The 23,016-nt window shown below is 39.3% G+C and overlaps 1 protein-coding gene across 2 annotated transcripts in view; it reads right to left on the bottom strand.

Moving 5' to 3' along the window:
* The window catches only part of TFDP2 (transcription factor Dp-2), a 164,084-nt gene that overhangs the window by 124,031 nt on the left and 17,037 nt on the right, over nt 1-23,016 (bottom strand). For both annotated transcript variants that reach the window (XM_053709818.1, XM_053709819.1), the window contains exon 2: nt 21,969-22,063. In XM_053709818.1, coding sequence (XP_053565793.1) covers nt 21,969-21,971 — 3 coding nt within the window. In that variant the 5' untranslated portion in view covers nt 21,972-22,063. The remainder of the gene's footprint in view (nt 1-21,968; nt 22,064-23,016) is intronic.

Genomic DNA, 23,016 nt, shown 5'->3' with positions numbered 1-23,016 from the left:
GCAGCCACATGCACTGCGAGTGTGCCCGGCCTCTGCCTGCAGCCACATGCACTGCGAGTGTGCCCGGCCTCTGCCTGCAGCCACATGCACTGCGAGTGTGCCCGGCCTCTGCCTGCAGCCACATGCACTGCGAGTGTGCCCGGCCTCTGCCTGCAGCCACATGCACTGCGAGTGTGCCCGGCCTCTGCCTGCAGCCACATGCACTGCGAGTGTGCCCGGCCTCTGCCTGCAGCCACATGCACTGCGAGTGTGCCCGGCCTCTGCCTGCAGCCACATGCACTGCGAGTGTGCCCGGCCTCTGCCTGCAGCCACATGCACTGCGAGTGTGCCCGGCCTCTGCCTGCAGCCACATGCACTGCGAGTGTGCCCGGCCTCTGTCTGCAGCCACATGCACTGCGAGTGTGCCCAGCCTCTGTCTGCAGCCACATGCACTGTGTGCCCAGCCTCTGCCTGCAGCCACATGCACTGCGAGTGTGCCCGGCCTCTGCCTGCAGCCACATGCACTGCGAGTGTGCCCGGCCTCTGCCTGCAGCCACATGCACTGCGAGTGTGCCCGGCCTCTGCCTGCAGCCACATGCACTGCGAGTGTGCCCGGCCTCTGCCTGCAGCCACATGCACTGCGAGTGTTCCCAGCCTCTGTCTGCAGCCACATGCACTGTGTGCCCAGCCTCTGCCTGCAGCCATATGCACTGTGAGAGTGTGCCCAGCCTCTGTCTGAAGCCATATGCACTGTGTGCCCAGCCTCTGCCTGCAGCCATATGCACGGTGAGTGTGCCCAGCCTCTGTCTGAAGCCATATGCACGGCGAGTGTGCCCAGCCTCTGCCTGCAGCCATATGCACGGTGAGTGCATATGGCTGCAGACAGAGGCTGGGCACAAGCTAAAATAAAAAATAAATAAATAAATAATAATAATTCAGAGGACATTGGGTTGTTTGATTATTAGGTAAATAACAGATCTAAAACATACTATAGTTAAAATACTTTTCTGTTGTGTTGCAATAAACATACAAGTCAGTGAGAAAACAATCTGAAATGAATAAACAATTTTTTGTAGAAATGGTTTTTGAAACTGGCCAAACTTCTCTACTACTTGCCTTATCTGTAGGAGAGAACAAACAATTTTCTGAGTTAAACATGTTTTTAGGAAGTGTGAAAAACTTATGGACAGGGCTTCAAGCGTTTTGTGTTAAAATAAATAATGCATTTGTAGGATTAAAGCTATCTAAAAAATAAATAACGTTTTTGAAATGTTTGAATAATAAATGTGTGCTATAGAAATAAATACTGATTTTAAATCACATCTATTATACATGCAAACAAGTTTAAAGGGTCTGTTAACGCTGCTTAGTCAGGCCATGCAGATGAAGAAAAAAGAAAGAATACCTATACCACCATCTAGTGGCCATAAAATAATATTTTTTGATGAACAATACAACATATATAAGTAAAGGGGCAAACACACACTTACATATCTATATATAGGTGAAGAGCAGTGATAAGAGTAGCAGCAGAGATTAGTGCACGCACACTATAAATGTAGATTTTTTACCTTTAATTCCAGGGTTCAATTTTTATCAAACTCCAGAGCCTGGCAAGGTAGAAGTGTGCACACACTTATCTCCCAGCCCACGCCTCCGTTATCAGCACTGCCCATGACTACTATAATGCTTTTCCCATACTGCACCTAACTCTATGGGACTCCTGTCCTTGCTCCCAGGTCTTAGAATCATAGGCACAAAAAAATCATGTAACCCTATTAGCTGTATCACATTCTCCAGATGATCAGACCAATCCTCAGCCGGCAGGCAACATGCACACACCAGGTATACACATGCATAGATCAATATATTGTACAGAAAAGTGATGCTAGTGTTGCTCTCTACTACTTCATATGCCACTAAAAGGGACATTCCAGACTAAATTTTAATCCACATGGCTGCATTTCAGTTTTGTATAGAAGCTTTTTTGTAATATACTGTACATGTATTAGCAAACATGCTTGCAATAAAAGCTATAGCGGTTTCAAAACTCTATGTTAAGTATGTACCCTGCACCAGCATTTTAAACGCAATACCTGCTCAGACAGCCTTACATGCGTTTACTATCTGGTAATGACTCAGTTTGTTAAGTGCTGACATGATACAAGTCCTACTTGCTCTATTGGCAGCTGCAGTATTTAAAATGCTGGTGCACAGAGAATATCTAGCTATGCTTCACATGAACGTGCAGATGAAAATGCTAACACTAAAACAGTGATAACATTTACTAGAAGCATTTTTGCACACACACATGTATAATGCAAATCTTTTTCTAAGCAAAGAGGTCCTTCATTTATGTGCATTTACATTTTGACTGTCCCTTAAAACACCCAAATGGCTTTAAATCATTGTTTGGCAACTTTTAATGAGATAATAATTGCATCATGTTTAAAAGAACTGCAAATAAAACACGTTTAAACAGACATAACATTGCAATAAATGATCTAATGAGCATTTTACTATTGCATAAGTGCATATTCGGCAGTGTATGCACTGCTAATCCTCTGGTTTCATTTAAAACCATCTCAGGCTCCCCAGAGAACAGTACAGACCTGGCCAAATGTTTTGAGAATGACACAAATATTAAATTTTCACAAAGTCTGCTGCTTCAGTGTTTTTAGATCTTTTTGTCAGATGTTACTATGGTATACTGAAGTATAATTACAAGTATTTCTTAAGTATCAAAGGCTTTTATTGACAATTAAATTAAGTTTATGCAAAGAGTCAATATTTGCAGTGTTGACCCTTCTTTTTCAAGACCTCTGCAATTCGCCCTGGCATGCTGTCAATCAACTTCGGGGCCACATCCTGACTGATGGCAGCCCATTCTTGCATAATCAATGCTTGGAGTTGGTCAGAATTTGTGTGTGCTCATTGGGATTAAGGCCTGGGGAGTTTCATGGCCATGGACCCAAAATTTCAATATTTTGTTCCCCAAGCCACTTAGTTATCACTTTTTCCTGGAGAGAAGTGGCTTCTTTGCTGCTCTTCTTGACACCAGGCCGTCCTCCAAAAGTCTTCGCCTCACTGTGCGTGCAGAGGCACTCACACCTGCCTGCTGCCATTCCTGAGCAAGCTCTGCACTGGTATTGCCCCGATCCCACAGCTAAATCAACTGTAGGAGACGGTCCTGGCGGTTGTTGTACTTTCTTGGGTGCCCTGAAGCCTTCTTCACAACAATGGAACCTCTCTCCTTGAAGTTCTTGATTATCCGATAAACGGTTGATTTAGGTGCAATCTTAGTATCAGCAATATCCTTGCCTGTGAATCCCTTTTTGTGCAAAGCAATGATGACTGCACGCTTTTGCTTGCAGGTAACCATGGTTAGCAGAGAAAGAACAATGATTTCAAGCACCACCCTCCTTTTAAAGCTTCCAGTCTAATATTCTAACTCAATCAGCATGACAGAGTGGTCTCCAGCCTTGTCCTCATCAACACTAAAACCTGTGTTAATGAGAGAATCACTGACATGATGGCCCATTTGTGGCAGGGCTGAAATGCAGTGGAAATGCTTTTTGGAGGATTAAAGGACCAGTAAACACAGCAGATTTGCATAATCAACAAATGCAAGATAACAAGACAATACAATAACATTTACTCTGATTTTCAAATGAGTAGTAGATTATTTTCTAACACATTTCAAAGTTATGTATATTTCCACTCCCCCTGTACCATGTGATAGCAATCAGCCAATCACAAATGCATATACGTATAGTCTGAGTTCTTGCACATGCTCAGTAGGAGCTGGTGACTCAAAAAAAAGTGTAAATATAAAAGACTGTGCACATTTTTTTTAATGGAAGTAAATTGGATAGTTGTTTAAAAATGACATGCTGTATCTGAATCATGAAAATTTAATAAAACCCGAGTGTCCCTTTAAGTTCATTTTCATAGCAAAGAGGGACTTTACAAATAATTGGAATTGATCTGATCACTCTTCAAAACATCAGAGTTCGCAACAAAGAAAAGAGTGCTGGACCTGTAAAGATTAAGTATTATTTCTGTGTATTATATTACATAAAATAGCGGGGGGGAAATACATTATACGCTGTAGCGTATCATGTCCGACAGACATCGCTCAATACCGACAGCGTACGCTGTCGGTATTTAACATTGCACAAGCAGTTCACCAGAACTGCTTGTGCAATGCCGTCCCCTGCAGATTTGTGGCCCGTTGGCCACTAGCAGGGGGTGTCAATCAGCCCGATCGTATAGGTTCGGGCGGATTGCAGACCGCAGCCTCAGAGGCAGCAGCGGTCTAAGCCCCATAATCTTTATGGGGCCAGCACTCTTTTCTTTGTTGTGATTTGTGCAACTCATTTCTAAGTGAGTCTTTCTAGTGCGTTTCCCCTCTATAGGTGCTGGATATATTCTCCCTATAATTATAGCACTTATAGTACAATACTTTGTGTACAACTTTATAAACCCTTTTCACTCTTCATAACATTCCGGAGTATATGCAAATTGCCATCATAAAAACTGAGGCAGCAGACTTTGTGAAAAATGTATATTTGTGTCATTCTCAAAACTTTTGCCCAAGTATGTACTTCTATTATCAAATTTCCTTTGTTGAAAAGCAGGAAGGTAAGCTCAGGAGTGTGCACGTGTCTGCAGCACTATGACAGCAGTTTGGCCACAATGTTATACATTAGCAAGATTACTAGACGGTAGCACTATTTCCTGTCATGTAGCTCTCCAGGCATGTGCACGCTACCTATCTAGATATCTCTTCAATAAAGAATAACATGAGAATGAAGAAAATTGGATAAGAAAAGTAAAATTGGATCCTTTTTTAAAATTTTATTGTCTATCTGAATCATGAAAGAAAAATCTGGGTTTCAGGTCACTTTAAAGACCACATTTTTATCCATTTACTCTAAATAACTATATTATCTTCATCCCAAGTTTTTAATTGGCTTTAATGACCGGTTTATAGCTGCTATAGCATTTCCTGTCTGATCCTGACTTCCTGCCTCAACTCTCATTGAAGATACATGCATACACACATACCGACCAATGAAATGTGTCATAACATAAGGCCCCTGTACCATAGGTCAGACAATGCTGCTCATCCAAAACAAACTAAAGCATCTAAATTATGTTCTAACAAATACATAGAAAATGTTTGATTTTACCTACAATCTCAACCCATTTGAATGGGTTGTGGTTTCAAATTGCAGAACCAACTATTTAACCCCTTAACGACCGAGGACGTGCAGGGTACGTCCTCAAAAAAAAGGCAGTTAATGCCTGAGGACGTACCCTGCACGTCCTCGGTGTGGAAAGCAGCTGGAAGCGATCCTGTTTGCTTCCAGCTGCTTTCCGGTTATTGCAGTGATGCCTCGATATGGAGGCATCCTGCAATAACCTTTTGAAGCCATCCGGTGCAGAGAGAGCCACTCTGTGGCCCTCTCTGCACCGGAGATCGGTGGCTTCCTTCGTTGGTGGGTGGGAGCATTACCGGGAGGCGGGTGGCGGCCATCGATGGCCCTGGAGATGTGGAGGGGGGCGGGATCGTGGGCGGGGATGCCCGGGGGCGCGCACGCGTGCACGGGAGGGCGGGGGCGGGCGCGTGCACGGGGAGGGAGCGGGTGGGAACCGCTACACTACAGAAAAAGGTGCAATCAGTTTAAAATAACTGAAAAAAAAAAACAATCAATGAGGTGGTTGGGGTTTGTGGTGGTGGGGGGGGGGGGTTTGGGGAAGCTACACTACAGAAAAAAAAAACTTAAGAAAAAAAAGCACTTTTTTGTATAAGCTGGGTACTGGCAGACAGCTGCCAGTACCCAAGATGGCCCCAATAAGGCAGATAGGGAAGGTTACAAAGCTGTTTTGGGGGGGATCAGGGAGGTTGGAGGCTAAGGGGGGTCCTATACAGCAGAATAATTATTATTTTTTTAAAAAAAAAAACCTATACCCCCCAAAAAGCTTTTATTTTAGTACTGGCAGACTTTCTGCCAGTACTTAAGATGGCGGGGACAATTGTGGGGTGGGGGAGGGAAGGGAGCTGTTTGGGAGGGATCAGGGGGTCTGATGTGTCAGGTGGGAGGCTGATCTCTACACTAAAGCTAAAATTAACCCTGCAAGCTCCCTACAAACTTCCTAATTAACCCCTTCACTGCTAGCCATAATACACGTGTGATGCGCAGCAGCATTTTGCGGCCTTCTAATTACCAGAAAGCAACACCAAAGTCATATATATCTGCTATTTCTGAACAAAGGGGATCCCAGAGAAGCATTTACAACCATTTGTGCCATAATTGCACAAGCTGTTTGTAAATGATTTCAGTGAGAAACCTAAAATTGTGAAAAATTTAACGTTTTTTTTTTATTTGATCGCATTTGGCGGTGAAATGGTGGCATGAAATATACCAAAATGGGCCTAGATCATTACTTTGGGTTGTCTACTACACTACACTAAAGCTAAAATTAACCATACAAGCTCCCTACAAGCTCCCTAATTAACTCCTGCACTGCTGGGCATAATACACGTGTGGTGCGCAGCGGCATTTAGCGGCCTTCTAATTACCAAAAAGCAATGCCAAAGCCATATATGTCTGCTATTTCTGAACAAAGGGGATCCCAGAGAAGCATTTACAACCATTTGTGCCATAATTGCACAAGCTGTTTGTAAATAATTTCAGTGAGAAACCGAAAGTTTGTGAAAAAATTTGTGAAAAAGTGAACGATATTTTGTATTTGATCGCATTTGGCGGTGAAATGGTGGCATGAAATATACCAAAATTGGCCTAGATTAATACTTTGGGATGTCTTCTAAAAAAAAATATATACATGTCAATTGATATTCAGGGATTCCTGAAAGATATTAGTGTTCCAATGTAACTAGCGCTAATTTTGAAAAAAAGTAGTTTGGAAATAGCAAAATGCTACTTGTATTTATGGCCCTATAGCTTTCAAAAAAAGCAAAGAACATGTAAATATTAGGTATTTCTAAACTCAGGACAAAATTTAGAAACTATTTAGCATGTTTTTTTTTTGGTGGTTGTAGATGTGTAACAGATTTTGGGGGTCAAAGTTAAAAAAAAGTGTGTTTTTTTCCATTTTTTCCTCATATTTTATAAATTTTTTTATAGTAAATTATAAGATATGATGAAAATAATGGTATTTTTAGAAAGTTAATTTAATGGCGAGAAAAACGGTATATAATATGTGTGGGTACAGTAAATGAGTAAGAGGGAAATTACAGCTAAACACAAACACCGCAAAAATGTAAAAATAGCCTTGGTCCCAAACGGACAGAAAATGGAAAAGTGCTGTGGTCATTAAGGGGTTAAAGGGATAGGAAAGTCAAAAATTAAAACTTGCATGATTCAGATAGAGCATGTCATTTTAAGACACTTTTAAATTCACTTCCGTTTTTAAATGTGCTTGGTTCTCTTGGTATCCCTTGTTGAAAAAGAATACGCACATATAGTAGCTAGCTTCTGATTGGTGTCTGCACACATTTGTCTCTTGCGATTGGCTAACGAGATGAGTTCAGCTAGCCGACAGTAGTGCAATACTGCTCCTTCAGCAAAGGATAACAAGAGAATGAAGTGAATTTGATAATAGAAGTAAATTGTAAAGTTGTTTAATATTGTTCTATACAAATCATGAAAGAAAATGTTGGGGTTTTCTGTCCCTTTAATAAATACAAATAAAGAAGCTATTTCTCATACATTTTATACTCTGCAGCTGGTATAACAAGTTATTAGAAATACATGGAGGGAAAAGCTATTGAAACTCGTTGCCAGTCATCCTGGGTTCTCACACACACAAAAAAAAAAAAAAAATCAGCAAGCAAGATACTAGCAGCATAATGCAAAAAGTTAGGTGAGGCAATTTGGTTTTTCAATGGCAAATGCATGCGGCAAGCCAGCGTAATATTCCGTTCTCAAAAAGGGTTGTTTTTGACTGGGCATCAAAAATGTCTCTTTCAAACTCTAAGAAACTTGCGACAAAACCTCAATACAAAACGTGCTCGAGAATGTGGAAAGCCCAAATGGCAGATATGCCAAATCTGAGGAAGCAGTTTTGAGAAAGGAGACAGTGAAATATGTAGAAACAGCTTGCAGATCCATTAAATTGATAGGTGCTAAAAAGAATTGACGGCTCTTTTTGCTTTCCAGCCCATTTCAGTGGGTCGCCCAGCCTAACCTCATCAACAGTACTAAACTGGGAGCTTCTAAGTAAGTTTTTAAAATGTTTTATACTGGATTTTTAGATCAGTATCTGTGCATATTATTCTTTATAGCAGTGTCTATTACATGCAGTTATATGAAAATTGGTGTATACTGTCCCTTTAAAGTACCACTAAACAAAGAATGATGCATAATAAAAAGAATGTAGAAAAATTTAGTTTAAATTTCAAATGAGTAGCATATTTTTTCAGACAACGTTAGTTACATTTTCCTTCCTAATGCATCATGTTATAGACCACCACAAAATGCATATACAGTACATATATCCAGCGCGTCTTGCACCTCAGAAAGGGTGAATATAAAAAGATTGTCCACATTTAGATAATGAATGTAAAATGCAAAGTTGTTTAAAATGTTGTGCTCTGAATCATGAAAGTTTAATTTTGACTTGACTGTCCCTTTAAAAAAAGGGGCATAAAACCCAAATTCTCTTTAGAGATTCAGACACAACATGCAATGATAAAGACCTTTCTAGTTTACTTCTATTATCATTCTCTTGGTATCCTTTGTTAAAGCTGCAGCCATGCACTAATGGGAGCTAGATGAACACATTTGCATATAAGTAAAGCCAACAATCAGCATCTAGCTCCCAGTAGTACATTGCTGCTCCTGAGCCTACCAAGTTATGCGTTTTTTTTTTTTTTTTTAAATGGATAGCTAAGAAAACAAAGCTAAATTAGATAACAGAATTAAATTTGAAAGTCGTTTAAAATTTTGGGTTTCATGTCCCTTTAACATTAACCAAAATTGTTATTGTTTAAAAAGATAGATAATGCCTTTACTACCCATTCCCCGGCTTTGCACAACCAACAGACAGCCTCTTATCACATGCTTTTGTATTAGCTTTTCACAAGAGACTGCTAATCCATGTGGGCCTTATAGATAACATTGTGCTCACACCCATTGAGTTTTTTTTGTTTGTTTTTTTTTAAGATCCAGCACAACACGGCACTGATTGGCTAAAATGCAAGTCAATAGCTAATCAATAAAACGTCATGTGATCAGGGGGCTGTCAGAAGATGCTTAGATACAAGGTAATCACAGAGGTAAAAAGTATATTAAAGGGACACTGAACACAATGTTTTTCTTTTGTGATTCAGATAGAGCATGCAATTTTAAGCAACTTTCTAATTTACTCCTATTATCATTTTTTCTTCGCTCTCTTGCCATCTTGAAAAAGAAGGCATCTAAGCTAAGGAGCCAGCCAAGTTTTGGTTCAAAACACAGGACAGCATTTGCTTATTGGTGGGTGAATTTATCCACCAATCAGCAAGAACAACCTAGGTTGTTCACCAAAAATGGGCCGGCTTCTAAACTTCCATTCTTGCTTTTTAAATAAAGAAACTTTGATAATAGGAGTTAATTGGAAAGTTGCATGCTCTATCTGAATCACGAAAGAAAACATTTGGGTTCAGAGTCCCTTTAATATAAATGTATTGGTTATGCAAAACTGGGGAATGGGTAATAAAAGGGATTATTTATCTTTTTAAACAATAAAAACTCTGGATATATATATATATATATATATATATATATATATATATATATATATATATATATAATGACAAGTGCACTCCAAGGGACTTAGCAAAAATCACTTTAATAAGTGTTAACGTGTTTTCGGACATAATATAGTCCGTCTTCAGACAAAAAAGTGTTTACACAGTACTTACCCGACACCCATTAAATACACCAAACAAACTGTGTGCCTACATTATATGTTATAACTCACACTGTTTGTACTGTGCTGTTGTATGCCCTGCACGCACTAGGGACTTTTCCTTGCTGATAGCATGTTTGGATTTGGTTGCCATGGCAACCAGGAACGGTCCGTGCAACTCATACAAAGTATAACTGCTGTATACTGAAATGTTCATAATGTACCCTCATTTTGTGCCTCTGATTATTCATAGTATTTTCTTGCCTTTTCATGTTTTGGTTATTACAGTTAAGCACTGTCCTGGCCCACGTTGCCCGGGATGATGATGTCACCCTTAGGGGGTGGAGCTACCCAGGAGAGCATGGATGCTCAGCCGGTTCACAATTTGTTTGGTGTATTTAATGGGTGTCGAGTAAGTACTGTGTAAACACTTTTTTGTCTGAAGACGGACTATATTATGTCCGAAAACGTTAACACTTATTAAAGTGATTTTTGCTAAGTCCCTTGGAGTGCGCTTCTCCTATATTTCTATTCATTTGTTTGCTGCACCCAGGGCATAGGACTGTTGTAATTAGCAGTGCAATTTTCTGCTATTCTATACAATATATATATATATATATATATATATATATATATATATATATACTCTATCTATATATCTATTTATATCTATCAATGTAAATATTTGCATAGGAAATTAGTACATCTAGGCAAGTATCCCCGCTTGCTTCTCCCCAGAAATTCTTAATATACAATGTTTCCAATGCACAAGAGAATTGGGGGTAAGATATGCAAATTCTCAGGTTTTTTTGCTTCAAAAATACTGTTTTGACACAGCGATCCTTTTAAACAGGATTATGACAGCAAACCAGAAATCACTCACTAGACAAGCCTGTTTCGTTCTTTTTGGAACTCATCAGTAGGAGATAGCTTTTCCAATGCACAACCAGAAATCTATTTTCATGGTTAAACCAACATTCATTAAAATTATGGGGGGAGATAAAAAACTGAAATTAAAATCCTCCAAGTCTCAAAATTAAATCAATGTTTATATATATATATATATATATATATATATATATATATATATATATATATATATATATATATATATATATATATATATATATATATATATATATATATATATATATAAAAACACAACACACACAGGTAGTATCTCCATGGACTATTTTAAGTGGTTTTATCTTGGCTCAAAAGAGAAATGCAAAATGGCAATATGTTTATGACTGGCTGAAAAAAGTTTAAAGGACCTCTAAACACAGTGAATTAGCATAATTAATAAATGCATAACAGAAAGATAATGCAAAACAAAAATGTTAAAGTTAGTTCTATTCCACTGCATCATGTGACAGCTAACAGCCAATCACAAAATACATATACATATATTCTGTGAATCTTGCACATGCTCAGTAGGTGCTGGTGCTTCAGAAATAAAAGTTTAATTTTGACTTGTGTCCCTTTAAGGAGTACATGTCATTTATCTTAGCAAGCTATAACCTACCAAGAAAAAATGAAAAAGAAAAAAAAGTGAATGCAGAAGAAAACAGAACGTTAACTTGTTACTGGAATAGACACAGCTAGCCATTGTCATGAGGTTAACAAAATAATCATTATTTTGCAGTTGCTTATCTGATCATCTCTGCTGAAGCCAATTAGGGACAGCTATGTGGCAGGGTTAGGAATGTCAAGTTAAAGTTACAGGAAAAGGGTGCAAAAACAAAGACTGAAGGTATAAAAAGGTAGTTCCTTCAAACAAGTAGCCTGCTCAGCCAAAGCAAAAGAGAAAGACCACCACAGAATTTACTGTCCAGTAGTGTTCCCTCTAAGGCCAGTTTTCTGAGCGGCTCAACAGTGAAACAGTCAATTAGCAAACACTACACAATGCAGACTGCAAGGTGTGGTTCCCTTATTAACTGCCTCACTGCTGGGCTGCTCACAAAACTGGCTTTAGAGGGAGCAATGCTGTCCAGCCATGATAGATGTAAATGCTTGCAAAATAAACCACAAAAATATCCAGAGCCCAATAGAGGGGAAAATATAGGGTGAAAAGTGATCAAGTTACTAGGCACCCTGTAAAATGGAGCTCAGTGGAAGGAGGTGAATTTCCCTGCAGTTTCCCAATATGACGCAGCTTGCCACAGTAATTGTCTTTACAAAATGTACATTGTTTGGCTTCAGCAGAAATTAAAAGAAACTACCATGAGGCAAGAGCTATGAGGCAAGGTTAGGCTTGTGCTCTCACTTTATAGGACTGGATAAGTACAGGAAATAGAGGCAAAATAAATAAAAGTATATTGTAAAGTTTTTTTACTAGGCATAAGTAAGCATTTTTATTACAATCTAAACATGTTCACTGTCCCTTTAACAGTATTGGAGAAGGCTACTATAGCAAGTCAAATGACTCAGATTTTAATATATTAAAAAAAAAAAAAATCCCTGTGGTGTATGTAGTGATGAGAATGGTTTGCCATAGGCATCACACCAGACCTAGACGTTACAAGTTCCGCTTCCTGTCACTATCAGTCACACACCTGCTGCTAGCAGATGTCAAACGGAACATCCTAGATATTGTAACTGACAAAAACATTAAACAATCAGAGCTAAATAGATTAAAAAAAACAAGCGTATACACCCCAGGCTAGAAACCTGCCCCTGGGGCCCCATGTACATGTGTAGCACACACCTTGTGTTTCATACCCTGCACTAGCACTGCGTAATGTAGTGCTGGATAAGCAATGAGATACAGGCATCATACTACAAATATATATATATATATATATATATATATATATATATATATATATATATATATATATATATATATATATATATATATATATATATATATATATATATATATATCCATCCATGTTGGCAGTGCAAAACTTGGGCATGGATAATAAAAGGTAATAAAGGGATTATCTATCTTTTTAAACATAAAAACTCTGGTGTAGATTGTCCCTTTAACCAGTCATCCTGAAAAACATAATTTATGCTTACCTGATAAATTTATTTCTCTTGTAGTGTAGTCAGTCCACGGGTCATCCATTACTTATGGGATTATATCTCTTCCCCAACAGGAAGTTGCAAGAGGATCACCCAAGCAGAGCTGCTATATAGCTCCTCCCCTCACATGTCATATCCAGTCATTCGACCGAAACAAGACGAGAAAGGAGAAACCATAGGGTGCAGTGGTGACTGGAGTTTAATTAAAATTTAGATCTGCCTTAAAAGACAGGGCGGGCCGTGGACTGACTACACTACAAGAGAAATAAATTTATCAGGTAAGCATAAATTATGTTTTCTCTTGTTAAGTGTAGTCAGTCCACGGGTCATCCATTACTTATGGGATACCAATACCAAAGCTAAAGTACACGGATGAAGGGAGGGACAAGGCAGGAACTTTAAACGGAGGGAACCACTGCCTGAAGTACCTTTCTCCCAAAAATAGCCTCCGAAGAAGCAAAAGGGTCAAATTTGTAAAATTTTGAAAAAGTGTGAAGTGAAGACCAAGTTGCAGCCTTGCAAATCTGTTCAACAGAGGCCTCATTTTTAAAGGCCCTGGTGGAAGCCACAGCTCTAGTAGAATGAGCTGTAATTCTTTCAGGAGGCTGCAGTCCAGCAGTCTCATAGGCTAACCGTATTATGCTACGAAGCCAAAAGGAGAGAGAGGTAGCCGAAGCCTTTTGACCTCTCCTCTGTCCAGAGTAAACGACAAACAGGGAAGAAGTTTGACGAAAATCTTTAGTTGCCTGCAAATAGAACTTCAGGGCACGGACTACGTCCAGATTATGCAAAAGTCGTTCCTTCTTTGAAGAAGGGTTAGGACACAATGATGGAACAACAATCTCTTGATTGATATTCCTGTTAGAAACTACCTTAGGTAAGAACCCAGGTTTAGTACGTAGAACTACCTTGTCTGAATGAAAAATCAGATAAGGAGAATCACAATGTAAGGCAGATAACTCAGAGACTCTTCGAGCCGAGGAAATAGCCATCAAAAACAGAACTTTCCAAGATAACAGCTTGATATCAATGGAATGAAGGGGTTCAAATGGAACGCCTTGCAGAACGTTAAGAACTAAGTTTAAGCTCCACGGCGGAGTAAGTGTCTTAAACACAGGCTTAATCCTAGCCAAAGCCTGACAAAAAGCCTGAACGTCTGGAACTTCTGCCAGACGCTTGTGTAGAAGAATAGACAGAGCAGAAATCTGTCCCTTTAACGAACTAGCGGATAAGCCCTTTTCTAAACCCTCTTGTAGAAAAGACAATATCCTAGGAATCCTAACCTTACTCCATGAGTAACTCTTGGATTCGCACCAATATAAATATTTACGCCATATCTTATGGTAAATTCGCCTGGTAACAGGTTTCCTAGCCTGTATTAAGGTATCAATAACCGACTCCGAGAAGCCACGCTTTGATAGAATCAAGCGTTCAATCTCCATGCAGTCAGCCTCAGAGAAATTAGATTTGGATGGTTGAAAGGACCCTGAATTAGAAGGTCCTGCCTCAGAGGCAGAGACCATGGTGGACAGGACGACATGTCCACTAGGTCTGCATACCAGGTCCTGCGTGGCCACGCAGGTGCTATCAGAATCACCGATGCTCTCTCCTGTTTGATCTTGGCAATCAGTCGAGGAAGCATCGGAAATGGTGGAAACACATAAGCCATGTTGAAGACCCAAGGGGCTGTCAGAGCATCTATCAGCACCGCTCCCGGGTCCCTGGACCTGGATCCGTAACAAAGAAGCTTGGCGTTCTGGCGAGACGCCATGAGATCCAGATCTGGTTTGCCCCAACGATGAATCAGTTGGGCGAAGACCTCTGGATGAAGTTCCCACTCCCCCGGATGAAAAGTCTGGCGACTTAGAAAATCCGCCTCCCAGTTCTCCACGCCTGGGATGTAGATCGCTGACAGGTGGCAAGAGTGAGACTCTGCCCAGCGAATTATCTTTGAGACTTCCAACATCGCTAGGGAACTCCTGGTTCCCCCTTGATGGTTGATGTAAGCCACAGTCGTGATGTTGTCCGACTGAAATCTGATGAACCTCAGAGTTGCTAACTGAGGCCAAGCTAGAAGAGCATTGAATATAGCTCTTAACTCCAGAATATTTATTGGGAGGAGTTTCTCCTCCTGAGTCCATGATCCCTGAGCCTTCAGGGAATTCCAGACTGCGCCCCAACCTAGAAGGCTGGCGTCTGTTGTTACAATCGTCCAATCTGGCCTGCGAGAGGTCATCCCCTTGGACAGGTGGGGCCGAGAAAGCCACCATAGAAGAGAATCTCTGGTCTCTTGATCCAGATTTAGTAGAGGGGACAAATCGGAGTAATCCCCATTCCACTGACTTAGCATGCACAATTGCAGCGGTCTGAGATGCAGGCGCGCAAATGGTACTATGTCCATTGCCGCTACCATTAAGCCGATTACTTCCATGCACTGAGCTACTGACGGGTGTGGAATGAAATGAAGGGCACGGCAAGCATTTAGAAGTTTTGATAACCTGGCCTCCGTCAGGTAAATTTTCATCTCTACAGAATCTATAAGAGTCCCTAGGAAGGGAACCCTTGTGAGTGGTAATAGAGAACTCTTTTCCACGTTCACCTTCCACCCATGCGACCTCAGAAATGCCAGAACTATCTCTGTATGAGACTTGGCAGTTTGAAAACTTGACGCTTGTATCAGAATGTCGTCTAGGTACGGAGCCACCGCTATGCCTTGCGGTCTTAGTACCGCCAGAAGTGAGCCCAGAACCTTTGTAAAGATTCTTGGAGCCGTAGCTAACCCGAAGGGAAGAGCTACAAACTGGTAATGCCTGTCTAGGAAGGCAAATCTTAGGTACCGATAATGATCCTTGTGAATCGGTATGTGAAGGTAGGCATCCTTTAAGTCCACTGTGGTCATGTACTCACCCTCTTGGATCAAGGGTAGGATGGTTCGAATAGTTTCCATTTTGAATGATGGAACTCTTAGGAATTTGTTTAGGATTTTTAAGTCCAAGATTGGTCTGAAGGTTCCCTCTTTCTTGGGAACCACAAACAGATTTGAATAGAATCCTTGCCCGTGTTCCGTCCGCGGAACTGGGTGGATCACCCCCATTAGTAAGAGGTCTTGTACACAGCGTAGAAACGCCTCTTTCTTTATTTGTTTTGCTGATAACCTTGAAAGATAAAATCTCCCTTGTGGAGGAGAAGCTTTGAAGTCCAGAAGATATCCCTGAGATATGATCTCCAATGCCCAGGGATCCTGGACATCTCTTGCCCAAGCCTGGGCGAAGAGAGAAAGTCTGCCCCCCACTAGATCCGTTTCCGGATAGGGGGCCCTCTCTTCATGCTGTCTTAGGGGCAGCAGCAGGTTTTCTGGCCTGCTTGCCCTTGTTCCAGGACTGGTTAGTTTTCCAGCCCTATCTGTAACGAGCAACAGCTCCTTCCTGTTTTGGAGCGGAGGAAGTCGATGCTGCTCCTGCCTTGAGGTTACGAAAGGCACGAAAATTAGACTGTTTGGCCTTTGATTTGGCCCTGTCCTGAGGCAGAGTATGGCCCTTACCTCCCGTAATGTCAGCGATAATTTCTTTCAAGCCGGGCCCGAATAAGGTCTGCCCTTTGAAAGGAATATTAAGCAATTTAGATTTAGAAGTCACGTCAGCTGACCAGGATTTAAGCCATAGCGCTCTGCGCGCTTGGATGGCGAATCCGGAGTTCTTAGGCGTAAGTTTGGTTAAATGTACGACGGCATCAGAAACAAATGCGTTAGCTAGCTTAAGTGCTTTAAGCTTGTTCATAATTTCATCCAATGGAGCTGTGCGAATGGCCTCTTCCAGAGACTCAAACCAGAATGCCGCCACCGCAGCAGTGACAGGCGCAATGCATGCAAGGGGCTGTAAGATAAAACCTTGTTGAAGAAACATTTTCTTAAGGTAACCTTCTAATTTTTTATCCATTGGATCTGAAAAGGCACAACTATCCTCCACCGGGATAGTGGTACGCTTAGCTAAAGTAGAAACTGCTCTCTCCACCTTAGGAACCATCTGCCATAAGTCTCGTGTGGTGGCGTCTATAGGAAACATTTTCCTAAATATGTGAGGAGGGGAAAAAGGCACACCGGGTCTATCCCACTCCTTGCTAATAATCTCTGTAAGCCTTTTAGGTATAGGAAACACGTCAGTACACACCGGTACCGCATAGTATCTATCCAACCTACATATCTTCTCTGGAATTGCAACCGTGTTACAATCATTCAGAGCCGCTAATACCTCCCCTAGCAATATGCAGAGGTTCTCAAGCTTAAATTTAAAATTAGAAATCTCTGAATCCAGTCTCCCTGTATCAGATCCGTCACCCATAGAATGAAGCTCTCCGTCTTCATGTTCTGCAAATTGTGACGCAGTATCGGACATGGCTCTCACATCATCAGCGCGCTCTGTCCTTAACCCAGAGCTATCACGCTTGCCTCTTAATTCTGGCAATTTAGATAATACTTCTGTCATAACAGTAGCCATGTCTTGCAAAGTGATTTGTAAGGGCCTCCCTGATGTACTTGGCGCCACAAAATCACGCACCTCCTGAGCGGGAGGCGAGGGAACTGACACGTGAGGAGAGTTAGTCGGCATAACTTCCCCCTCGTTGTCTGATGATAATTTCTTTACATGTAAAGACTGACTTTTATTTAAAGTTAAATCAATGCATTTAGTACACAAATTTCTATGGGGCTCCACATTGGCCTTCATACATAGTGAACAAACAGATTCATCTGTGTCAGACATGTTTAAACAGACTAGCAATGAGACTAGCAAGCTTGGAAAATACTTTTCAAATAAATTTACAAGCAATATAAAAAACGCTACTGTGCCTTTAAGAAGCACAAAAAGCTGTCACAGTTGAAATAACAATGAACCAAATTAGTTATAGCAACCAAATTTTCACAGTAAATGTATTAAGTTAGCAAAGGATTGCACCCACCAGCAAATGGATGATTAACCCCTTAATACCCAAAAACGGATAACAATTTAATAATTAACGTTTTTATCACAGTCAAACACACTGTCACAGGTCTGCTGTGACTGATTACCTCCCTCAAAATGAATTTTGAAGACCCCTGAGCTCTCTAGAGACGTCCTGGATCATGGAGGATGAAGTAGGAAGATTGTGACTGAATTTTTACTGCGCAAAAAAGCGCGAAAATAGGCCCCTCCCACTCATATTACAACAGTGGGGAAGCTCAGTTAACTGTTTCTATGCAGAAACAAAAGTTAGCCATGTGGTAAAAATCATGCCCCAATAAGTTTTATCACCAAGTACCTCACAAAAAACTATTAACATGCCAGTAAACGTTTTGAACATACAATTCTAAAAGTTATGAAGTGTTATTAATAAGCCTGCTACCAGTCGCTGTCACTGCAGTTAAGGCTCATACATTACTTCAGTATTAACGGTATTTTCTGAGTCAAATTCCATTCCCTAGAAAAATACTTCAGTGTACACACACTCATCAGCCTAATACCAGTCGCTACCACTGCATTTAAGGCTGAACTTACATTACATTGGTATCAGCAGTATTTTCTCAGTCAATTCCATTGCTTAGAAAAATAATTTACTGCACATACCTCGTTTGCAGGGGGGCCCTGCATGCTATTCCCCTTTTCTGAAGTTACCTCACTCCTCAGAATGTGCGAGAACAGCCAGTGGATCTTAGTTACGTCTGCTAAGATCATAGAAAACGCAGGCAGATTCTTCTTCTAATGCTGCCTGAGAATAAACAGCACACTCCGGTGCCATTTAAAATAACAAACTTTTGATTGAAGAAATAAACTAAGTTTAAAAACACCACAGACCTCTCACAACGACCTATCTTTAGTTAGGTTGCAAGAGAATGACTGGATATGACATGTGAGGGGAGGAGCTATATAGCAGCTCTGCTTGGGTGATCCTCTTGCAACTTCCTGTTGGGGAAGAGATATAATCCCATAAGTAATGGATGACCCGTGGACTGACTACACTTAACAAGAGAAAATAGTTATGGATCTAAAGAGCACATAAAGATGATGTGTTAAAAGGGACAGTCTAAACAAAATTTAGATAGGACATGCAATTGTAAACAACTTTCCAATTGACTTATCATCAAATGATTCCTTCTCTTGGTATTCTTTGTTGAAAGCTAAACCTAGGTAGGCTCATATGCTAATTTCTAAGATCATGAAGGCCACCTTTTATCTCAGTGCATTTTGACAGTTTTTCCACAGCTAGACAGCGCTAGTTCATGTGTGTCATAGATTACAATGTGTCAGCACTGATTGGCTATAATGCAAGTCTGTCAAAAGAACTGAAATGAGGGGGCAGTCTGCAGAGGCTTAGATACAAGGTAATCACAGAGGTAAAAAGTGAATTAATAAGTGTGGGTTATAAAAAACTGGGAAATGGGTAATAAAGGGATTATCTATCTTTTAAACCAAACATTTTCAAGTAGACCATCTCCTAAAAAAAAAACACAAAAGTGCAAAAATAAAATGTCCTTAAAAAGGGACAGAATACACCAGAATGGTTATTGTTTAAAAAGATAGATAATCCCTTTATTACCCATTCCACCGTTTTGCATAACCAACATGGTTTTATTTATATACTTTTTACCTCTGATTACCTTGTATCTAAGCTTCTGCAGACTGCCCCCTTATTTCAGTTCTTTTCACAGACTTGCATTTTACACAATCAGTGCTTACTTCTAGGTAATATAAATTCATTGTTTTGCTGAAAATACCATGGAAATTGTGCTCATCTCATTCTCCCTAGAAGTCAAATTCTGTACTTATGTATCTGCATCTAGTAGTTGGCAAGATACCTACATCACTGTGATTGCTTACAGTAGCACATAAGCTTATTTACCACCAGCCCTAATTGGCCACAATCAAGCAAGACAATTATACATAACAGGGCTATGAAGTGCTAAGAGAGTAACAGTTATCTCACTTTGCATCCAGCTCCACAAAAGCCCAAAACTACATTAGTTCCCTACTTGTGAGTGAAGAGTCCCAGACTTAGTAAAATATGTTCCAGAATAGCGGAAAGGTCTAATAAAGAATCAAAAAACATTGCTATAAAATATGTTGGACGCATAAGACAGTGGTTACTGTGGTACAACTTCAACATCTCAGAACCATTAATATTTCACAATATTTATATTCAAGAAGTAACTCCTTAACTACTCTTAGATGAGCTACAGTTATCTTATTCATCTGTCTTCTTAGATAATCTTTTGTAAATACCAAGGTCATGCTCATTGTGAGTATGACCTCTACCAAAGTACAATCAAGCTATTTTAGTATAGTTCATTCTCTGATGTACACAGGCCTGCCCTAAGGGCATGGCAAGTGGGGCTCCAGCCCCAGAGCACCCACGATGGAGCTGTTGTCATCATTGTCCTGATCACTCCATGCACATCTCCACAATTGGCTGGGCAAACATGGTGGAACCCTCAGTCGTGCATAACTAGTGTGAATCTGATTAACACAGTTTAAGACACTGCAATGCAATTCCATCCCAAAGATATTAGTGTCACTGTACTCCACATGGAGCATTTCAGTCATTCTGTGCCTGGTCCTGCCTTGGTTGCTGTTGTAGGGAGTGCCTGGCCAGTCCACGGTAATATATCTATTTATATACAAATATACTCAATTGTATTAGCTTGAATTGTCTAATGTAAAATGTGCAACTTTAAAATAAAATGTAAATAGAAGTTCTCACATGCTGCTTCACAGCTTTCTGGGAAATTTGGGGGCCCCACAAATGCTAAGAGTGGCCCTGAATGTACGTCTGCCTGGTTTACCCAAGTGCCCAATATAAAGTAAAAATAACTAAACAAATGAATATAATATACTCACTTCCTCCTACAGAGTATGCATAAACAAAAGGTCTAGGATAAAAGAAATGGACCACTGTACCGTAGTAATATCCACCTACAGGAGCTATTGCCTATTGTTAGCATCAAACCACCTGGAACCACCCACCCAAGGAAATAGTAACAGACTTAGATTATCTTGTGCAGTCATACATACTTTACTGGAAAATTCTAAATACCTATTGAATCAAGGTTCATAAATTGGCAAAATTATATCCAATAAAGAATATAGAAAGGTGTTAAAAAAAAAAAAAAAAGGAATCATCACGAGACAAATGTACTATACACACAAACCTTCACTAGTAAGCACTCACTGGACTTCAAAGATACATTTAATGATTAAAAAGTGATGATTCTGTACCACACAGTGTCCCTTCCTAAGTCCCTGTGGGATCCCAAAACACACTATATATATATATATATATATATATATATATATATATATATATATATATATATATATATATATATATATATATATATATATATATATATATATATATATATATATATATATATTTTTTTTTTTTATTTTTTTTTTTAATTATATATATATATACATATATATATATATATATATATACATATATATATATATATATATATATATATATATACACACATATATATATATATATATATATATATATTTTTTTTTTTTTTTTATTTCTAGTCAAGGAAGAAAAGTTCACTCATTGTTAAAAAAAAAAAAAAAGATAGGGCCGAAAAGCCATTATTTGTCACTCATCAACTGCAGTTTCTGTCTCATCAGGAACTAGTAGACATTTTCTATATTACTAAATAATAATAATAATAATAATAATAATAATAATAATAATAATAATAATAATAATATGCAGTGAAAAAACATTCCTTCTATCATCTGAACCTACTATGACACCTTGTGTACTCCACTAATGTCATAGAAATAAAAAAATAAACAGGCTATATTTCATGTTTATTGCCATTAACAGAGAGAATCTACCATATCACATCACCCACTTTTACGTACCGTTAACTGGAGATGTGACAACCCGGTCTGTCACAGCATCCTGCCTGTCACCACAAAGCCTTCCTACATGGTAAGGACTTTTCCTCCAATCAATAAATCTTTTCTTCCCCTTCACATTACTTATACAAAGGTACAATTACTTACCATTTGCAGTTCAGCATTCACAGTTCGTGGATCTGGGAAAATGTTTCTTTGCGCAGTGTAGATGTGAACTTTAACTAGGCTTAGTTAGACATCTCCTGAAACATCACAGAATACAATACATTTACAGTTCTGATTTGGCCAGGACATATAACCATAACAAGAAAGATATAGTGCAGAAGATCTAAATTCCTATGAACAGTACATATTCTAGGCACTTATAAAAGATATAAGTAATACCCAAACACAACCACCACAGTCTAAGGTTAAAGCACCAAAAAGCTGTAGTGTAATTTTTAAACCTACAGAACACGAGTGGGATTTCAGGCATGAGTAAAGTTAAAGTTCAAAATTCTTAGCTGGTTTCAGAATGTACAAAAGCCACACTTTCATTTTCATTACTGCAGCAGTAACTTTTATAGACAGGAAAGTCTTTTTATAAAAAAAAAAAAAAAAAATTGTGTTGCTTTAGCATTTGTGCACTGGGAGTATAAGAAAAAAAGGAGGTGGTGGTGTTGGAACTACCTATGAGGTCTTAGCTAAAATCCCTATATTGTCTTTATAATCTCAAAATAAAGACCGATATTAATATACAGAAAACAAAAAGGGGTGGGACAAGCGCTCCAATATAGAGCCGACCAGAGGATGTTAATAAATTAAAAGTGAATAAAAATAGTGTATACTATAAAAAGATTTACGGATACCCAAGATAAGTATGAGACATTATTTAACAAAATGCAAATAAATATAATTTAAAAATGATATATTCAAAATAAGTTACTAATAAGCGATGCCGGCATCTGACCAAAAATAATAAAAATACAATATATATCTAAAATATTTATATTAAAAGTTGTAGATATAACATTAACAAATATGGTTGATTAAATGGCAATAGAATATTCAATAGATGATATACATCAAACTCAATAATCAAAATACAGACGCTTCTAAACAGAAAGCGTACAGAAGCGTGCATAAAAACAAAAACGGATTGTATATGTTCAATATAGCTCTAAATAAGAGGCAGAAAAAAATAATAAGATAATAC

This window comes from Bombina bombina, chromosome 4, assembly GCF_027579735.1.
Source record: "Bombina bombina isolate aBomBom1 chromosome 4, aBomBom1.pri, whole genome shotgun sequence".
NCBI lineage: Eukaryota > Metazoa > Chordata > Amphibia > Anura > Bombinatoridae > Bombina > Bombina bombina.
The sequence above is the reverse complement of the archived record's forward strand: the minus strand, read 5'-3'. Positions and strand labels throughout refer to the sequence as shown.